The sequence below is a fragment of the Astyanax mexicanus genome, chromosome 17 (assembly GCF_023375975.1).
Source record: "Astyanax mexicanus isolate ESR-SI-001 chromosome 17, AstMex3_surface, whole genome shotgun sequence".
Lineage (NCBI taxonomy): Eukaryota > Metazoa > Chordata > Actinopteri > Characiformes > Acestrorhamphidae > Astyanax > Astyanax mexicanus.
The window spans coordinates 45639023-45659996 of NC_064424.1; the positions used below are offsets into that span (position 1 = coordinate 45639023).

At 37.0% G+C, this 20974-nt stretch overlaps 1 protein-coding gene across 1 annotated transcript in view; it reads right to left on the reverse strand.

Annotated features, from left to right (window-relative positions):
* Positions 1-14884, reverse strand: part of stk32a (serine/threonine kinase 32A) — a 62687-nt gene extending 47803 nt beyond the window's left edge. The window contains exons 1-4 of the mRNA XM_049466362.1: positions 14656-14884; positions 13208-13383; positions 9548-9603; positions 7581-7732 (exon numbers count right to left, since the gene is read on the reverse strand). Coding sequence (XP_049322319.1) covers positions 7581-7732; positions 9548-9603; positions 13208-13259 — 260 coding nt within the window. The 5' untranslated portion in view covers positions 13260-13383; positions 14656-14884. The remainder of the gene's footprint in view (positions 1-7580; positions 7733-9547; positions 9604-13207; positions 13384-14655) is intronic.
* Between the last annotated feature and the right edge of the window lie 6090 nt (positions 14885-20974).

Genomic DNA, 20974 nt, shown 5'->3' on the forward strand with positions numbered 1-20974 from the left:
GCATCATGTTCTCCTCCACCAGTCTTACACACTGCTTTTGGATAACTTTACACCTTTTACACTCCTGTTGCAGAAATTTAAGCAGTTCAGTTTGGTGGTTTGATGGCTTGTGATCATCCATCTTTTTCTTGATTATATTTCTGAGATTTTTAATTTGGTAAAATCAAAGAAACTCCCGTTAACTGTCTGAACTGACAGGGGAATAAAACTTTCATTTTCCGGTCTAATTTCTCCTCTGTCTGTTTTATATTTTAAAGCTTAGCTGGATCTCGACCTTCAGCTGGTTTTAGTGCATTACCATCAGCAGTGTAGCTACTAAATTACTGATGCTCTTGACTCACTCCTGCACATGCATCCTGGAGACGAGCTCGCTGCTGAAAACGTGACCCAGCCAGACTGACTCAGGAGAACAGACACAACCAAATGCTCTTAAGTGCTCTCCACATGGATTTCCCTCTGTGCTCTGACTGACAGGCTTCATTAGGAGGGTCTAATGTCTGCTCAGCTGCTTCTGGAGAGAGAAGGGCCAAATTACACCTCTGTGCTGAGGAGGCATGAGGTGGGAGAAGCCTCATCAGGTCCTTAAACCTCCATGTTATTGATGTGGGACGAGACCTTGGACTTTGCTGATGTATTATAAATGCACACGTACAGTAGGAGGTGTTTTTTAAAATGTGTTTACAGTATATGCACTGCATAATCTGATTATGAACTGATTTCTATTCTATTCATTTATAGTTTCATTTAAGAATCACTTTTAGGAATACATAAAATTGTATTGAATTGTTCCCATTGTCTGATCTCAGATTACTCAGATTAGAAGTGCATTTAAAAACATTGAAATGTAGCAAATAATTAAGTTATTGAGTGTTTTAAGGGGACATACTAAGCAAAACTCACTTTTTGGGTCTCAACTGCCCCTATAAACACTTCAAGCGCCCAAAAATCCATCCCTCCCTTTTTCTGTGAATCAAAATTGTGATGTCTCAATAAGGTAAGCTGCATAAAACCACCCTGGCACCACAGGTCACCCATTAACCCCAACAGAGCTCCACCCCTTAGATCAGTTGAAGAAATTCCATTTCTGTCTGCTGGTTGAGGATTAGCCAGCAGACTTCGTCTGAGGGAGGCATCTGTACCTACTGTCCGTTGCAAGTCAGCAGATGAGGGAGATGTAATAACTTAATAAAAAACTCAAATAATGAGTTTTGTGTTTCTATTGTAGTGAAGCATGCGTTCTCTGGGAGGATGGTGCTCCAGCCAATACTTTTGGTAGTAATTGGGGAGTTTTGGGAATGATTTGGGAGAGTTGGGAATGATGAGGTGAAGTCACTGAGTGCAATCAAATCCTCTCTGCAGTGCCTCAGAATTTAGTAGAATCTAATCCTTAGAAATCTAGTAGAAACCAGACAAGGACTGTGCGATTTTAGCCTGATTTTAAGCTCGATCAGTCTTGAGAACCAATTTCTCAACATCACGACCAGTTTTGCCCAAATTCACTGCAAATACACCAATAAAAAAGCCTTGCTTTTGGACTGGTGGGTACCTTCTTTCTCATATGGGTACCCTATATATAATATATAGATACCCTACATCTATATATAATATAAAAGAGGAAAACCAGTATTGTGGATTGAATAGACCATTACTTACTGATACTGGGTATTTAACTTAATTAACCAGCAGGCAAAATCCAAGTCACTGAATACATATAGCCAATGGACAATGCTTAGGACACTCCTACACACATGTTTACTGAAGTAGCTGCATCCCTCCATAATTCCCTCAGGTGTCCCAATACTTTCGTCCATGTGGTGCATCTCTGCACTTCCACCGTGCTGATGTGAAAGTAATAGAGTATCTTATCCCACAGCTGCAAATCTCCACTGCAGACACACTTCCCATCACTTCCAGCCAAACAGACTCATTTTAAATCACAATAACAGCGTTTACCATCATTTCATTCAGCCCACAGTACAGATCCGCACTCCGAACGTCCTCAGTTTATCACAGCCAATCAGGACGAGCTGCTTAAAAGCACCACTAAAGTCTTTCTTTCCACTGATCAGATTTATGAAGCACAGAAGGAACCAGGAGAAACACTTCTGCTGAAATAACAATTCCGTCACAAGAACTGAAACGAGGAAAGATACTGAACTACAGACTTTTACAAAAGTTAAAAAAGAACATTTATCCTACGTTATGTTTTACTCTGACATGAAAAAAAATGAGACAGCAGTATACTGTATAAGGTTCAAAGACAAGCATAGTAAATTTTTAGTGTTTAGTCTATATACTATAAAATATATTACTTTAAGTGGATATATCTTTAATCTACTCCATTTGTACATTAAACGTTTCTGAAATATTAATAATATTCAAGACACTTTTAACAAAAGTGTTCAGTTGTCATTCAGTACAACGTTAATAAAGATCACGCATACTATACCCCACATACCAGTGCAAAACATGTATATTGGCACATTTTGTTAATATTATTCCATTTTAATAATACATATTATTAGATTTTCAACTTATTTTTACTTGTTTACCTGAACTAATCTAAACGATCTTTTAATACAATATAATAACACTTCCACTAAATGAAATTATGCAAAATAAGTAAAAGTGAGTTAGAAATATCTATTTCATTTTATACTTAGTTTTAGTACTATGAGAAATGTTAAAATGAAAAAAATATTACATATTTAAACTACATTAAAAAAAGATTGTACTTTCTAAGATATATATATATATATTTGCAGTACATTTATTAAACACATTATTATTAACAATTCTAAAAATAAAAAAATCAACACCCTTCCAGAAATGTAATATATGTACAAAAAAGCTGAATAATTCATAGTGGATACTGAATAATTCATAGTAGGCACTGAATTATTTATGTATCACTGAATAATATGTAATTGATGTTGAATAATTAATTGTGAATTCTGAATAATTCATAGTAGGCACTGGATACTTCATAGTGGCTTCTCAATAATATTTCACAGTTTCTGAATAATTCATAGTGGATACTAAATAATTTGTAATAGATATTGAATAATTCATAGTATATACAGAACAATTCATAGTGATAAACAATACATGGTGAATAGTTCATAGTGGATACAGAATAATTTATACTAGCCACTGAGTGGTTCATAGTAGTTACTCATTTACTTTGTAGTAGATGCTGAATAATCCATAGTAGATACTGAATAATTCATAGTAGATACAGAATACTTCATAGTAGATACTGAATAATTCATAGTAGATACAGAATACTTCATAGTAGATACTGAATAATTCATAGTAGATACAGAATACTTCATAGTAGATACTGAATAATTCATAGTAGATACAGAATAATTATAGTAGATACTGAATAATTCATAGTAGATACAGAATAGTTATAGTAGATCCTGAATAATTCATAGTAGATACTGAATACTTCATAGTAGATACTGAATAATTCATAGTAGATACAGAATAATTATAGTAGATACTGAATAATTCATAGTAGATACAGAATAGTTATAGTAGATCCTGAATACTTCATAGTAGATACTGAATAATTCATAGTAGATACAGAATAGTTATAGTAGATCCTGAATAATTCATAGTAGATACTGAATAATTCATAGTAGATACAGAATAATTATAGTAGATACTGAATAATTCATAGTAGATACAGAATAGTTATAGTAGATACTGAATAATTATAGTAGATACTGAATAATTCATAGTAGATGCTAAATAATTCATAGTAGATGCTAAATAATTCATAGTAGATGCTAAATAATTCATAGTAGACGTTAACTGATTCATAGCATTTAATAAATACTTCATAATGGTTACTGAATCATTCACGAATGATACGGAATAATTTATAGTAGGCATTAAATAAATAATAGTAGACACTGTCTGCTGAATAACTCGATTTGGACAGTGAATAATTCATTCTAGGCACTAAAAAGTTCATAGTAGTCACTGACTTATTCATTGCAGGTGCTGAATAATTCATAGCGGCTACTGAATCATTTATAGTAGGCACTGACTACTTCATAGTGGTTACTGAATACTGTATGACAGGTAGTGAATAATTCATAGTGGTTCATAAATCATTTATAGTAGGCACTGGATCATTTACTGTAGTTAGTGATGTAGTTAGAGGAGCAGCTGAAGGATGCTAACGTTAGCATTTGTGTAGCGGCCTGTGCTAAAAAGACGCAGCGCATGCAAACACCTGAGGCAGTGAGACAGCCGCAGTATCTGCAGGAGGGGAGGGGCGACTTTGGATTGAGCTCAGAGAGAGAGAGAGAGACAGAGAGAGAACAAGAGATTGAGAGAACAGAGAGAGAGAGAGAGAGAGAGAGAGAGAGAGCAGCTGCTAATCTCCAGCCTCATCTGACCTTCAGCGCGGCTAACTCCGACAGTCGTAGCCGCGCTGCTCATTCACAGAGCTGAACACACCACAGATCCTCAAGGTGGAGTGAGAGTGTATTGGGGGTGTATGAGAGTGTATTGGGGGGGTGTATGAGAATGTATGAGAGTGTATTGGGGGTGTTTGAGAATGTATGAGATTTTTAGGTGAGTGTGTGCAAGTGTATAGGGGTGTACTAGAGTGTATGAGAGTTTATAAAGGGGCATATGAGAGTGTTTTGGGGGCAGTATGAGACTGTATGAGAGTGTATGGGGTGTGTATGAATGTGTATTGGTTGTGTATGGGGACGTATGAGTGTATGACAGTGTATAAGGAGTGTGTATGGGGGATGAATGCGAGTATATGAGAGTGTGTAACATTGTATGGGGGTGTATGAGAGTGTATGCGGGTGTATGAGAGTATATATGAGTATATTAGTGGGTGTATGTGAGTGTATTAGAGTATATATGAGTGTATTGGGGGTGTATGTGAGTGTATGGGAGTATATATGAGTGTATTAAGGGTATATGGGATGTATATGCAAGTGTATTGGTGTGTATGATAGTGTATGTGAGTGTATTTGGGGTGTATGGGAATGTATGAGAGTCTACGAGAGTGTATGAGAGTATATATGAGTGTATTGGAGGTGTATGGGTGGAGTATGCAAGTGTATTGGGGGATGTATGAGAGTGTATGGGAGTATATGTAAGTGTATTGAGGGTATATGGGAGGTATATGCAAGTGTTGGGGGTGTATGATAGTGTATGTGAGTGTATCGGGGGGTGTGTATGGGAGATGTATGCGAGTGTATGAGGGGTGTAAGAGTGTTTAAAAATGTATGAGAGTTTATAAGAGAGTGTATAACAGTGTTTGGGGGGTGCTTGACAGTGTGTGGGAGTGTTTGAGAGTGTATTGGGGTGTGTGTGAGTGTATGAGAGTATATTAGGGGTGTGTATGAGAGTGTATAACAGTGTATTGGGGGCATATAAAAGTGAATGGGAGTGTTTGAGAGTGTATTGGGGGGGTGTCCAGTGCTGCCAAGTGCATTAACATTCACAGAGCTTTTTCTTATTGATGTATTTTATTTTTTTTCCAGAGCTGTATGTTGTTCAAACTGTAATTACACCTTTAAACAGATGGAAGGCTGGTAGATAGATAGATAGATAGATAGATAGATAGATAGATAGATAGATAGATAGATAGATAGATAGATAGATAGATAGATAGATAGATAGATAGATAGATAGATAGATAGATAGATAGATAGATAGACCCGGATGTGTTGCCAAGATGGCCACAGAGTGAACTGACTAGCCTATAAAGACTTTGTTAACTAGCAATACCTTAGCAACCACCTGAAACTGCACATTAGACCAAAAAACTCTCTCAAATCTCTATAGCAACCACTTTGGATTCTGTATTACAAGACTTTTGACTATATCTGCTGCTCCAGAACATTCCCATTCTTCTGGAGGTGATTATCTATGCTGATTTTAATGAGCTCTGTGAGCGCAATTCAACACCAAGCAGCAATTATTTTATTCAGCAATTAGTTTTGAATCAACTCATTACAGCGAGAGACTATTGAACATATTGTACAGTCCTAACTGTGTAGGAACTTTCTGACACGGGCAACACAATACAGATCTTTTTGTATCTTTACGAGAAAAAAAAAAAACGTTTATCTTTGGTTCTTCGTGAGGTCAGCAGCACTAAGAAGACGTTACATTATTAAAGGAGACGATGAGATTAATGAGATTAAAAGGCTGTAAATTTTGCAGGCATTAAAGGGTTAAGAGCAGTGGAAGCTGTAATACTCTGCGATGGTTTTAATGACTCTGCTGCCTTTTCCTAATGAGACTCATAAGCTTTCTGTGAGACTTCCAGAGGGAAACTTCAGACTCATCAGGGTCAGTTAGCAGACACATGAATCAAAGGAGGAAACAAGACGAGAATACGAGGTTTTCATTAGATTAGAGACTTCAACGCCATTAGAGGCCTGGATCTCAAACCACGCCACAGTTATCGTCTCTTTTATCACTTCCGTCAGCTCAATTCACAGAGATGAAGCTTCCAGCTGAACTTATTGTAGGTGGATAGAAAAGCCTGAAAACAGCAGTAAAATGCTGTTATTTTACCAAAACAATCAGATGTGAAGCAGAAGGATAAGCCAAGGAATTGCTGATTCGAATTCTAGATCATACTGCTTGCCATCAGCAGCCAGAGTCAGAGTCAGACAGTCTATTTCTCGTTTCTTGCACCTGCGCTGTTAAAATAGCGTTAATAGAGTTTTAAAAAACATCTACACTGATGTGTGTGGTGGTCTGGAAGTGAGGTGTGTTCACATTAATATCTGGCATGTTTTTATCTTGCAGCAGAAAACACAGATGCGCCACTGACCGATTAAAACCCTGACAACAGTCAACAATCAGCTGTTCAATACTATGTTAGCCATGCAGGAGCACAACTCCAGCTTTTATATGAATAATAAACAGAATAAAGAATAAAATAACATTGCTGTTCTCTTAAATGAGCTGCTGGAGCTCCTTCACAGTGTGAACGAATGTGCCAAAGTCAGAGCTCACCTGCCTCTTAAAGGGAATGAAAACATGCACTCTGATTGGTTTATTTCATGTTATGCCTAAAAAAAACGATGATTACTTAAAATAATTAGTGGTACATGACTTTTGCATGTTTCAGGGTCTGCAATGCATATTTTTTGCAGCCTAACATTAAAAAAGACACACTAAAAAACATTAAACATTATCAGCACAGGCATCTGTTAGCTGATGTATCAGAGCTGGGTTGCTGCACTTTCCTCAATTCACATAAAATGCATTTATATCCAATAAGCAGCCCATAAGGTGAACCTCACCCCTACAGAGAACAATACAAATACAAATTGAGCCCACAAACAAAAGAAAAAATCTAAAATGTGCATTTGTGTTTATCTGCTCCAGACATGCCTTTTTTAATCAGATTTGTCAAGTAAAACAGGACAAATACTTTTCCTACTTAAGTAGAAATGTTGGTTATTTAAAATTTACTTGAGTAATTATTTTTCAGACAACTTTTTACGTCTACTCCTTACATTTTCATGCAATTATCTGAATTTTCTTCGTTTTACATTTTAAAAATAGCAGGCAGAACTCACCAGAAGTTAACCAGGAACGGGTGCTCCAGGTTCTGCATGATCTGAAGCTCTTTAAAGACGTTTCTCACTTCGTTCCTCTCCACACACTTTAGCTTGTTCATGTACTTCATGGCGTACATCTTCTTCGTGTCCTTCTTCTGCACAATGCATACCTGAAAAATGGAAATTACAGGGTTAATTGAAAATAAATCTAAACAGTGGTTCACACTGTTGTGGTAAAATATCACTGTATTTCAAATAGTTTTTGAGTTTATAAACTGTACAGTACCAGTCAAAAGTTTGGGCACACCTTAAATTCAGTGTTGTTTTTATTATTAAAAAATGTTCTACATTGTAGATTATTACTAAAAATATCCAAACTATGAAGAAAACTAAAAAACTAAAAAAACATTTTTTTAAGAACTTTGAAAGTATCCTCAAGTGCAGTTGCAAAGACCATTAAAAAGAATATGATGGAACTGGCTCTCATCAGGACCACCCCAGGAAAGGAAGAGCAAGAGTTACCTCTATTGCATGTGAGATGCAGGTGAGAAAATAAAAAAAGTGATTAATCTGGAGAATATGATTTTTGTGTAGTCTGAAATCTTATGAATTTTTAACTTGTTACATAGTCAAAAGAATAAAATATCTAACCATGGATACATTTTGTGAATGTTTTGAGGAGCACAAGGTGCAGTAATCTGGACTGAAAAACGGCCCAAATGTCGCCAATAGTGCAAATGTCTTCTGTTTATTATTACAAATATATATACATATACAGCTCTAGAATAAATGAAGAGAGCACTTCAGTTTCTGAATCAGTTTCTCTGATTTTACTATTTATAGGTTTATGTTTGAGTAAAATGAACATTGTTGTTTTATTCTATAAACTACAGACAACATTTCTCCCAAATCCCAAATAAAAATATTTAGAGTCATTTAGGGCATTTATTTACAGAAAATGAGAAACGGCTGAAATAACAAAAAAACAAGTTCATATTCATAAAGTTTTAAGAGTTCAGAAATCAATATTTGGTGGAATAACCCTGGTTGGTTTTTAATCACAGTTTTTTGTCATGCATCTTGGCATCATGTTCTCCTCCACCAGTCTTACACACTGCTTTTGGATAACTTTATGCTGCTTTACTCCTGGTGCAAAAATTTAAGCAGTTCAGTTTGGTGGTTTGATGGTTTGCGCTCATCCATCTTCCTCTTGATTATATTCCAGAGGTTTTCAATTTGCTAAAATCAAAGAAACTCAATATTTTCTAAGTGATGTCTTATTTTTTTTTTTCCTTGAGCTGAATACATATATTACATTAATTTCTCCTAAACGTACAAAGCTATGTGTTTTTTTTACTATATTGCCGAGCTCCAGCATAAAACAGCTTGTTAAGCACGAGCTGGCCAGGCTGTTTTTCTGTAGGATTCCCCTGAGTGTATTTTTGGCTACACCGCTGCTTATGTGTTGGATGTTGATGCTGAAATAGCAGCAATGTTTAAAATATCCGTCTCTAATAGCCGCCTCATCAAAGCACAGTGTGCGCAAACTAATGCTCTCTGCCGTCCGGACTCGGTCCGAGCTGACTGAAAGCTTTCTGAGTGAACCCATACGCCAGGACACCTCAATTAATCTGCATCCATAAAGAGTAATAAGAGCATCCTGTTCAGCGGCTAAACTTTAAATTGAGTCTCCCTGAGGAAGCATCAACACTTCAGAGAGGTGTACAGAGAAACAGTCCCTCTGAGCGCGGTATTAGACTGTACTATCTCATAGTATCAGTGGGGTGGTGATTATTAGGGGGGAGAAACAGATGTGGGGAACAGCTATAGTTAATCTCCAGGCCTCTGATTAAACCCCTCATTTAAAGCTCCATCTACACTCGCGAGGTTTCAGCCAGAATCGATAATTAAAGGTAATTAGGAAATCGCTTTGTCTCGATTTTCACCTTCATTAAGAATGGCTGTTTTTAGCATCATCAACTTACCTTCCCGAAGCTGCCCTTTCCAATGGCCCTCAGGATCTGGAAGTGGTCAAAGTTCACTATGAAGAAAGAAGAAATATCAGTACCACTTTAAAATAAGACTACCTTTATAAAGGGTTTATAAATGGTTTACAATTTGTTTATAAATGGTTACTAATTAGGTTGTAAATGCCTTAAAAATCATTAATAATCAGTTATAACACAAATGTAAAATGGCCTGTTGTTTGCCATCTATATTGTTGCCCTTTCTATGTATGTGTTACAACTGATCATTAATGATTTTTAAGGCATTTACAACCTTATTAGTAACTGTTAATTAAACTAATTGTAAACCATTTATAAACCCTTTATGAAGGTAGTCTTATTTTAAAGTGGTACCGAAATATCATTACAGATTTTATTTCTGATGCTGTTGCAAGTCTATCAACTCTACCTCTTCACCACTTTACAACTTTACATGCTCTCAAACTAACATTAAAAAGTGCAAGAAATTCATGTAATTAACATGTAATTAATAAGTTCAGCACAGCTGTTAACTAAAAGCCTGAATTCCAGGTGACTCTACCTCATAAAGCTGACTGAGAAAATGTGAAAAGCCAAGATGTGTAAAGCTGTCTAATCTATACAACAAGAGATACTACTTTGAAGAATCTAAAATATATAAAACATATTCTGGTTTGTGTTTAACACTTTTTATTGTTTTCTGAATAATTCCATATGTTATTCTTTCATAGTCTGGATGACTTTAGTATTAATCTACAATGCAGAACATTTTAAAATAAAGAAAAAACACAGAAGGTAAGGTGTGTGAAACTTGTGGCTGGTACTGCATATATATATATATATATATATATATATATATATATATATATATATATATATATATATATATATATATATATATATATAATCAAGAGGAAGATGGATGATCACAAGCCATCAAACCACCAAACTGAACTGCTTGAATTTTTACACCAGGAGTAAAGCAGCATAAAGTTATCCAAAAGCAGTGTGTAAGACTGGTGGAGGAGAACATGATGCCAAGATGCATGAAAACTGTGATTAAAACCAGTGTTTGATTTCTGAACTCTTAAAACTTTATGAATATGAACTTGTTGTTTTCTTTGCATTATTTGAGGTCTGAAAGCTCTGCATCTTTTTTTTTGTTATTTCAGCCATTTCTCATTTTCTGCAAATAAATAAATGCTCTAAATGTCAACATTTTTATTTGTAATTTGGGTGAAATGTTGTCGTTTATAATGTAGTTTATAGAATAAGATTTAGAATAAGGTGAGCTGGAGCACAGAGTGAAGAAGGCAAAGGAGCAACAAGTGCTAATAAACACCTCTGGGAACTCCTTCCTTCAAGACTTTTCATTTCAGGTGGCCACCTCTTGAAGAAGCTCATTGAGAGAATGATGACAAGAGTGTGCAAAGCAGTAATCAGAGCAAAGGGTTGCTATTTTGAAGAAAGTAGAATATAAAACATGTTTGTAGTTATTTCACATGTGTTCATGTTTCATAGTTTTGATGCTTCAGTGAGAATCTACAATGTAAATAGTCATGAAAATAAAGAAAACGCACTGGAAAAGAGAAGGTGTGTCCAAACTTTTGGCCTGTGCACAAACGTTCCTCCACTCCATCAGTATAAAAACTGTATGTGTGAGAGGAGGGTACAGCTGCTGAACTCTGACTGAAGCCCCCTGAGAGCGGCTCCAGCCCGCTGACAGATCGGATGTGACACCTAATGATCCGGCGCGTTAGCCGCCGCCGCCGCCGTGTTTTGGTTTACAGGTCCTGCAGTTGATACGGGGTGTTCCACCTTTTACTGTTCGTTTCTGCGGGATGTTCATCGAGCTGACAGCTGCAGCAGAAGACCTGCAGAATTTAGCTTTGATATCAGACGCCTATGAGACAACCTTCAGTTGCCATGGAGCCAGAAACAAAATCCACAGGTGTCCAGCAGGCTGAAGATAAATAATAAAGCTCAGGTTAACTTTACTGTAACTCACAGCTATTTTATTGGGATTTGTGGAAACTAGCAGTGCAGTAGATGATTGAATACACTAGAGAAGGTCTCGGTAAAAAACGCCCTTATAAGGAGATAGGGAGCCCAAGGACGGACGGAAAAATGAGAACGGGTGGAAACTAAATTCACGCCGAGCGCGACAGAGAGACAGGGGAGGTTTGTAAACAAAAGCTCACCAGAGAAGCTTTTTATTCATTTATTTTTTCATTATCGCTCATTATAGTTTAAACAACCTCACAAGCCAGATGTTTCATGCTTGCGGACCACATCTGGCCTATTGCCGTCCCCTGCTTTAGAGCGTTGGGGATGAGGTGGGGTGTTAATCATCCTTTCAGATGTTACAATGAGTGAGCAGGTATCCCAATATTCTAATATCTCTGATTCATAGCAATAGGAAACACTGACCCACTTAACTCAGTCCAGTGTGGGCTATAAGATCACAAAACGACTCAAAAAGACCAATAAAGGGAAATAAGTGCATGCAGGATTCACACACACACACACACACACAGGTGTGTGGGCAGTAAATGTAGGGCATCCTGCTGTGCGACGGCTCCCGGTAGAGCTGTAACAGTGTGAGGGTACAACCTTCAACTTCTCAACAGCAACTTCAAACTACCTCACAAACTTCACCCACTGACTTCATCTGCTTACATATAAACTACTGCAGGCCTGTAAGATATATTATAACAATAATGCATTTATTGCTAGCCTGATGTGAGTTTTCACAATAAACACGTCAAAAATAACATTAAAAATACAAACAACAGCAAACTCAAATTGTGATGTCCATCTGCAGTTGCCATACATATTTGCATATGTAAATGTAAATATACAGCTCTGAAATAAATGAACAGAGCACTTCAGTTTCTAAATCAGTTTCTCTGATTTTGCTATTTATAGGTTTATGTTTGAATAAAAAGAACATTGTTGTTTTATTCTATAAACTACAGACAACATTTCCCCCAAATTCCAAATACAAATACTGTTATTTAGAGCATTTATTTGCAGAAAATAAGAATAACAAAAAAACTGCAGAGCTTTCAGACCTCAAATAATGCAAAGAAAACAAGTTCATATTCATAAAGTTTTAAGAGTTCAGAAATAATCAATATTTGGTGGAATAACCCTGGTTGGTTTTTAATCACAGTTTTCTTCATGCATCTTGGCATCATGTTCTCCTCCACCAGTCTTACACACTGCTTTTGGATAACTTTATGCTGCTTTACTCCTGATGCAAATATTCAAGCAGTTCAGTTTGGTGGTTTGATGGCTTGTGATCATCCATCTTCCTCTTGATTATATTCCAGAGGTTTTTAATTTGGTAAAATCAAAGAAACTCATTATTTTTAAGTGCTCTCTTTTTTCAGAGCTGTATATGTCACATAAATATGTGCATACCAGTCTATAAGTACATTTTCTTATAAATGTGCATTATGGAAACAGTGGAGAGCATGAGGCAGAGTAGGGTAGAGTGAGGTAGCACAGTGGAAGAAGTGCATGCTATACATTTTTATATGATTTTTCAAAAACAGACAAAAGGTATTTAAAATGCTTTACAATAAAAAAAATAAAATAGTCAATAAAAATATTGCTATCACAAATTTAAAGAAAAAGACAACATTTAGCACTTACCCTCCTCAGTGTCCTCGCTGACGGAGGATCTGCTGGACTGTCCCAGACCCATCCTGTGTGTGTGTGTGTGTGTGTGTGTGTGTGTGTACAGATCAGAATGGAAATGGAAACATCCCCCTCAGCGGCGTAACTGAGCACCTTCAGCAGGCTGGACTCAGCAGTACAGGGGAGGAAACCTGCAGCAGAGCAGAGCAGAGGAATCGGACTGGTGGAATAAAGCCAGAGCTTCTGCTCGGACTCCATTCAGCTGCCTGAAGCTCCTCAGTGAAGAGAGGAACCCAGTGGAGTCTGAGCTTTTAAAAATAATTTGTAAAATCATTCTTCACCCTACACTGAAAAAAATGACGCGTAAAATTTACTTAAAAAAGGTTTAGCAGCTTCTTGCATTTCCTTTTTTTAAGTAAATTCAATTTCAGATAAATTTAAGTGACTTCAACTCGGTTTTAAGACTTAAATGTTACACAGAGTAAATAAGTGAACTGAACTTCAGTCAAAAATGTAAACATTTTTAGTTAAAACACACATATTACACTGTCATAACACATGGATGGCATGTAATACATTCTTTTTAGTATACTATAATTATATAGTAATATAGTAATTACAGTTATAACTAGTGACAATATAAAAAGCAATTAATAAACAGACTGTCTGACTAAATCCAGGCATAATACACTAAAAAAAAATACAGACAAAAGCTATTCTAAACAGCTATAAAGAAACCAGCTATAAAAGTATAAACCAGTTAACAAAATAAGATAACAACTATAAACAATCATTAAACATCATCAACCCTGACCCTATTATATCATTAAGAATCACTAGAATTGTTATGACAAGTATTAGCATGCATAAGCAGGTTATAAACTGGTTATAAACTGGTTATAAACTGGTTATAAACTGGTTATAAACTAACTACACACATGTATATTTGTTATGAACAAGTGCAGATGACCCAGTAACAACACAAACACCCTGTCTAACATAAAAACAGACATAAACTAGAGTATAAATCAGCAATATATAACCAACAATAAACCAACCAGACTAACCAGTGTATAACCATTATAAACAATAGTTCAAACTGGATATAAACCAGTATAAAGAAAAGCAAACAACATTTTTAAGTAAACTGGGGTTAACTAGTGTGTAACCGTTTTGAACCAGTATAAACGATTAAACCAGTCTAAAACTCCAGTAAACTGGGCTTAACTGGGAAGAAACCAGTGTGTAAGTTACAAACCAGCTTAGCAGACACACACCTGACACACATCAGCAGAAATTACCAGTCTTACACACACACACACAGCAAATTGTCCCAAACCCGCAATGCTGTCATACGGGACCATGTGGGCAGTTCTCTCTCGCACTGTCCCTAACACACACACACACACACACACACAAACACCCACACACACACACACACACACGCACGCACACACACTCACCCCGGGTCCGGGTCCGGGCGGGATGCTGCTTAGAACGGCTGTGAGCGGCAGCTGCGTGTGATCAGCTCAGGACACCTGCCGCGCGCGTTTGATGTGTGGGTGCGTGCACGAGCCGAGCGCGCGAGCGTCTGTGTTTGTGTGTGTGTCTGTGCGCGCGCGTGTCCTCGAGCTTGCCTTGAGTTCTCCGGTTCTGAGGTGTCTGTTGTCCGGAATGACCGCAGCCCAGAGGAACCCCCCCCCCCCCCCACACACACACACACACACACTAAAACAGGTGGATCACACAGAAAGAGAGAGAGAGAGAGAGAGAGAGAGAGAGAGAGAGAGAGAGAGAGAGAGAGAGAGAGAGAGAGAGAGAGAGAGAGAGAGAGAATGATAAAGCAGTAGGGACAGAGAGAGAGCAGTAAGAAAGAGAGGGGGGGGACAGCGGGGGACAGAGTGATAGAGCAGCAAAAGAGAGTGAGAGAAAATTAGGAGTGACTGATAGAGCAGTAAAAGAAAGTGAGGGGGAGAGAGAGCAGTAAAAGATAGAAAGAGAGAGAGAGAGAGAATTGAGAGAGACTGATAGAGCAGTAAAAGAGAGAGAGGGAGAGAGAGACTGAAATAATGGCGAGCAACTGATAGAGCAGTAAGAGAGAGACAGAGAATAGGAGAGACAGATAGAGCAGTAAAAAGAGAGGGAGAGAGAGATAGAGCAGAAAGAGAGAGAGAAAGGGGGAGATATGGAGAGAGTGATAGACCAGTGCGAAAGTGGGAGAGAGAGAGAAAGATCAGTGAAAGAGAGGGAGAGGGAGGGCAGTGAGATTAAGAGAGGTGGAAAAAAGAAAAGTATAGAGTATGGAGAAAAGAAGACAATAGAACGGGCAGTGAGAGAGAGAGAAAGGGATATATGGGGAGAGAGAGCAGTGAGAAAGAGGGAAAGAGAGAGATAGAGCAGTGATAGAAAGAGAGCAGTAAGACAGAGAGAGAGAGAGAGGTAGAAAGAGAGGCGTGTCTATCAGTCGACCATCTCTCACCATGGAGTGCACTACCCAGAATTAACCTCTAAGAGCCTTTTAGAGGGTAGCACTGTTACACCCTCTTGTGGCGAGAACCTGTCTAACCATAAAACACCTGTAATCATTTACATACAGGTGCAGATGTTTTTTATCAATGAGTAAAAACAGTGAAAGAGAGAGAGAGAGAGAGAGAGAGAGAGAGAGAGAGAGAGAGAGAAAGAGGAGTGAAAGCGAGCAAGCAAAGAAAACGATAGCAATAGAGAAATAGCAAGAGATAAAGAAAGAGGGAGAGAGAGAGAGAGAGAGAGAGGAGGAGTGGAAGCGAGCAGTCAAAGAGAATGATAGCAAAAGAGAGAGAGAGAGAGAGAGAGAGAGAGAGAGAGAGAGAGAGAGGAGGAGTGGAAGCGAGCAGTCAAAGAGAATGATAGCAAAAGAGAGAGAGAGAGAGAGAGAGAGAGAGAGAGAGAGAAAGAGAGAGAGAGAGAGAGAGTGTCTGTACTGTAGGACTCTGTATTTCAGATACAGTCTCTGGGAGTGAATGAACCACAGCAGCCAGCATTTAAAGGCTCAGTGCTGCATTAAGACGTGCGAGAGCTGCACTAAAGCACTGACAGATCATTTTTAGGGCTACAGTTTTTTTATTCAGCTCAGCTTATGACATTATGTCAGGTTTACATGCTGTCAACACTTATACACCCACACAAAGACATACAGCAGTGCACAAACTCTACTTTTACCTCAACAATAAACAGAATATAAAATAAAATATTTACACCTTTACAGCGTGAACGAGAAGCTCACAAGTGCTGCACCATTAAAATACCAATCCGCCAAAGTCAAAGCACACCCGACTCTTAAAAGGAATCGCAAGTGACAATCTAATTAATTGTACATACATGTCTATGTTATATCAGTTCAGTGATGGTGGCGCTCGGAGCTGAAGCTAGCGTTATAGTATGTAAACAGTGTTTTTTTAATAAGCTTCTTGTGAAATTTTTAGGTTTCAATGCTCTTCGGATTCTAGTAAGGAGGTGTGGAGCTACTTTGAGCTGGATAACGGTGTAAAAAGTGATTTTTCAGGGTAAATTATGCCCCGTGTTTATTAGACAAACTGTTAAAATTTCTGGATCTTAGAAAGCTGTAGGAGAACGGAGGTGTGCTATTCATCAAAGGTATCAAAGTACGTTTTATCATGTTTTACTACAACAAAAGGCCATTTTACACCAGAGTTCTCCTTTAAATTTTGTTATCATTTTCTTTGTCATGTAAATCCCTGTATTGAAATAAAAAAAGAGGGTTGCCCTCAATGTAATTCTGATGTTATATCAGACCCTGCAATGTGATTGGCCGAGAGGTGTTCAATAAACCCCAACTGTATTATTGCGTAGTTACTACATTTAGCCAACACAGGTTTTATAGTTAGATCTACATTTAACTAGAATTTTAATAATGTTAATTAGGCAATTTGTTTGCTATAGTTTATGGTGTAATACATTAAAAGCACAACACTTTTTTTTTTTTTTTTAGCTTTTTACAGTGTAATAAATTGGCCAGTAAGTGGGAAAACTAGTAGGTATTTTTAATAAATAAGCCATTAATTAAAAATACAAATTATGTGCTTTCAATTAAGTGGCCAGTGAGTGGAAGTTCTAATAACAGTGCTTAGTGAGTATAAGTATAAGCTAAGTGTTTCTAATAAAGTGTCAAGTGAGTGGAAGTGAAAGGTAGGTGTTTCTAATAAAGTGGCCAGTGTGTATAATAATAATAAAGTATGTGTTTCCAATAAAGTGGCCAATGTACTTCTGATGTACGTCAAAATAAAGGTTGATTAATTGATTGATAAATACTTTCACTGATGTGAAATGTACTCATTTGTTTGGTACAGATTGTGTGTATGGATTTTGCATGGATACAATGCGCCGCTATCGTCAATTCTACAGGTCAAGGTCATGGAAATTGCCTGGTGTAAAATTTGCTTACGCCGCGGCTTCGCTCGACGATGGCGGACGAGCTGAAACGAATCCAGTCCAGGATTCATCCATCTTCATGGGCAGAAGACCACCGTTTAGACAGCGAGAGAGAGCCCTGGCATTCCTCAATATCAAGCCGAATCGCTATTAGAGTCCTGGCAGAGCCGTGTACTTCCCTAGATTAGCCCCAGCGTGCCCACACAGCTATTTTCATGCTTAACTTGCATTTACAAGCAGCTTACTTTAGCATACAGCTTAGCATGAGGGTTTATTCTATAAAACAACTCATTCATTATTACATTTGTATGATTTTATGATTTACCACAGTAAAGAACTGATCAGATCAATTTTATTCAATAACTTCCTCCAGCAGAGGCTTTCAGACAGGACTGACAATCTATATCAGGATCTTAATGGCTGATAAACTGTAGTGTACACAGCCGTGCAACTGTGCACACTGAGAGATCACTGCCACCTAGTGAAAATACACAAATACAGTTTACACAGTTCAGGATCTGCATTTATAACAGAGGATGTCGACCAGCAACAAGGGGCAATAGGAGATGATTTTATTAATAAAATACAATACAGTAGACAGTAAATTAAGTGTTTTTAATATGAGGGTGGTGTTTCTGATAAATTGGCCAGAACTTAGTGGCCATTATATGAAAATATGCAGTACGTGTTTCTATTAAAGTGGCCAGTATATAAAAATATGCAGTAGGCGTTTCTAATAAAGTGGCCAGTATATGAAAATATGAAGTAGGCGTTTCTAATAAAGTGGCCAGTATATGAAAATATGAAGTAGGTGTTTCTAATAAAGTGGCCATTATATGAAAATATGCAGTAGGTGTTTCTAATAAAGTGGCCAGTACATGAAAATATGAAGTAGGTGTTTCTAATAAAGTGGCCATTATATGAAAATATGCAGTAGGTGTTTCTAATAAAGTGGCCAGTACATGAAAATATGAAGTAGGTGTTTCTAATAAAGTGGCCAGTATATGAAAATATGAAGTAGGCGTTTCTAATAAAGTGGCCAGTACATGAAAATATGAAGTAGGTGTTTCTAATAAAGTGGCCATTATATGAAAATATGCAGTAGGTGTTTCTAATAATGTGGCCAGTATATAAAAATATGAAGTAGGGGTTTCTAATAAAGTGGCCAGTATATGAAAATATAAAGTGGGTGTTTCTAATAAAGTGGCCAGTATATAAAAATATGAAGTAGGTGTTTCTAATAAAGTGGCCAGTATATGAAAATATGAAGTAGGCGTTTCTAATAAAGTGGCCAGTATATGAAAATATGCAGTAGGTGTTTCTAATAAAGTGGCCATTATATGAAAATATGCAGTGGGTGTTTCTAATAAAGTGGCCAGTATATAAAAATATGAAGTAGGGGTTTCTAATAAAGTGGCCAGTATATGAAAATATAAAGTGGGTGTTTCTAATAAAGTGGCCAGTATATAAAAAATATGAAGTAGGTGTTTCTAATAAAGTGGCCAGTATATGAAAATATGAAGTAGGTGTTTCTAATAAAGTGGCCAGTATATGAAAATATGCAGTAGGTGTTTCTAATAAAGTGGCCATTATATGAAAATATGCAGTGGGTGTTTCTAATAAAGTGGCCAGTATATAAAAATATGAAGTAGGGGTTTCTAATAAAGTGGCCAGTATATGAAAATATAAAGTGGGTGTTTCTAATAAAGTGGCCAGTATATAAAAAATATGAAGTAGGTGTTTCTAATAAAGTGGCCAGTATATGAAAATATGAAGTAGGCGTTTCTAATAAAGTGGCCAGTATATAAAAATATGAAGTAGGGGTTTCTAATAAAGTGGCCAGTATATGAAAATATGAAGTAGGCGTTTCTAATAAAGTGGCCAGTACATGAAAATATGAAGTAGGTGTTTCTAATATAGTGGCCATTATATGAAAATATGAAGTAGGGGTTTCTAATAAAGTGGCCAGTAAATAGAAGTATGGACAATATCTTGTCTCTACTGGACTGGGTGCAGTGTATATATGTATGTGATCATTTTAATGGCCTGGGGATCAGCATCATGTTCATTATTCTGCACAGCTTTTCTCCCACTTCTCTTTCACCTCTTTCATACAAAAAATCTGAGTGAATATGATAGAGCGAGATGTGACCTGAATAAACAGATTTATGACAGTGACCAGTATGAATTCTGTTTGAAGTTCAGGTTGAGATGCAGAGGAGATACAGTAGTGTAGTGTTACTCTGCAGGGACAAATCACAGTGATGTACTGACGGGTCCTGCAGTGTGCAAAGAAAACTTGTGAATATATATTTCATAAACTGGGAGATTATGCTTAGAGTATAATATTTGGGCATTACATAAATAGTACAGTTGTGATGTTAAAGCATTTAACTCTTTGCAATGTTTCTGTTGCTTCTTCCAACACTCTCATAACTGAGGATATTAAGCTATAAAGCGTTTTAGGTATTATTGTTTTTTGTCCAATTTAGTCTGACAGCGCATCTTAAGATGCCCCAAAGCAGAAGGTTGTAAAGAGTGCTGGGCAAAAAGCATAAACTTACTGGATCTCAAAAAGCTGCAGGAGAGCGGGGTTGTGCTAATAGACAAAGACTCAACAAAGATGAGTACATACCATGTTTTACTACACCCAAAGTCAATTTCACACCGGATTTGTCCTTTAAAGTCAGAACTATAGACATGCCAGAAAAGCACCTGTTACTTCTTCTTTCACAACCATGTCTTTTTAATGTGTGCAGCATGTGGTTTTGTATTGGGACACCCCTTGAAAATATGTCATTTTAAAGACAAATCATATGTTTTTTCTAAGCTTTTAATCTGCTTTTCTGCATAAATGCTTTACCCCAGAAGTTTACTGACTCTACATGTAAGGCCGTCAACAAACATTATGATGAAACTGGCACTCATCAGGACCACCCCAAGAAAGAAAGAGTGAGAGTTTCCTCTGTTGTACAGGATAAGTTCATCAGAGTTACCAGCCTCAGAAAACACAAGTTAACAGCTCCCCAGATGAAAGCAACTAAATGCTTCTCTACAGAGTATTTTAGTTTGTTTTTAATGTTTTTAAGTTACTACATGATTCCTTATGTGTTCCTTTATATGCTGGATGACTTTACTATTCATTTACTATGTAGGAAAAATACAAATAAAATAAAAACATTGAATGAGAAGGTCAAAATCTAAATTTGACTGGAACTGTATTTTATTGAATGCAATTGGGTTAGGCAGATAAAACATTAAATATTTTGAGTTCCTATTGTCTGCAATTACACAAGATTCAACATTTTCTGATTCAAATCCTGGAACTTCCTCGTCCTGATTAAATTATACTGT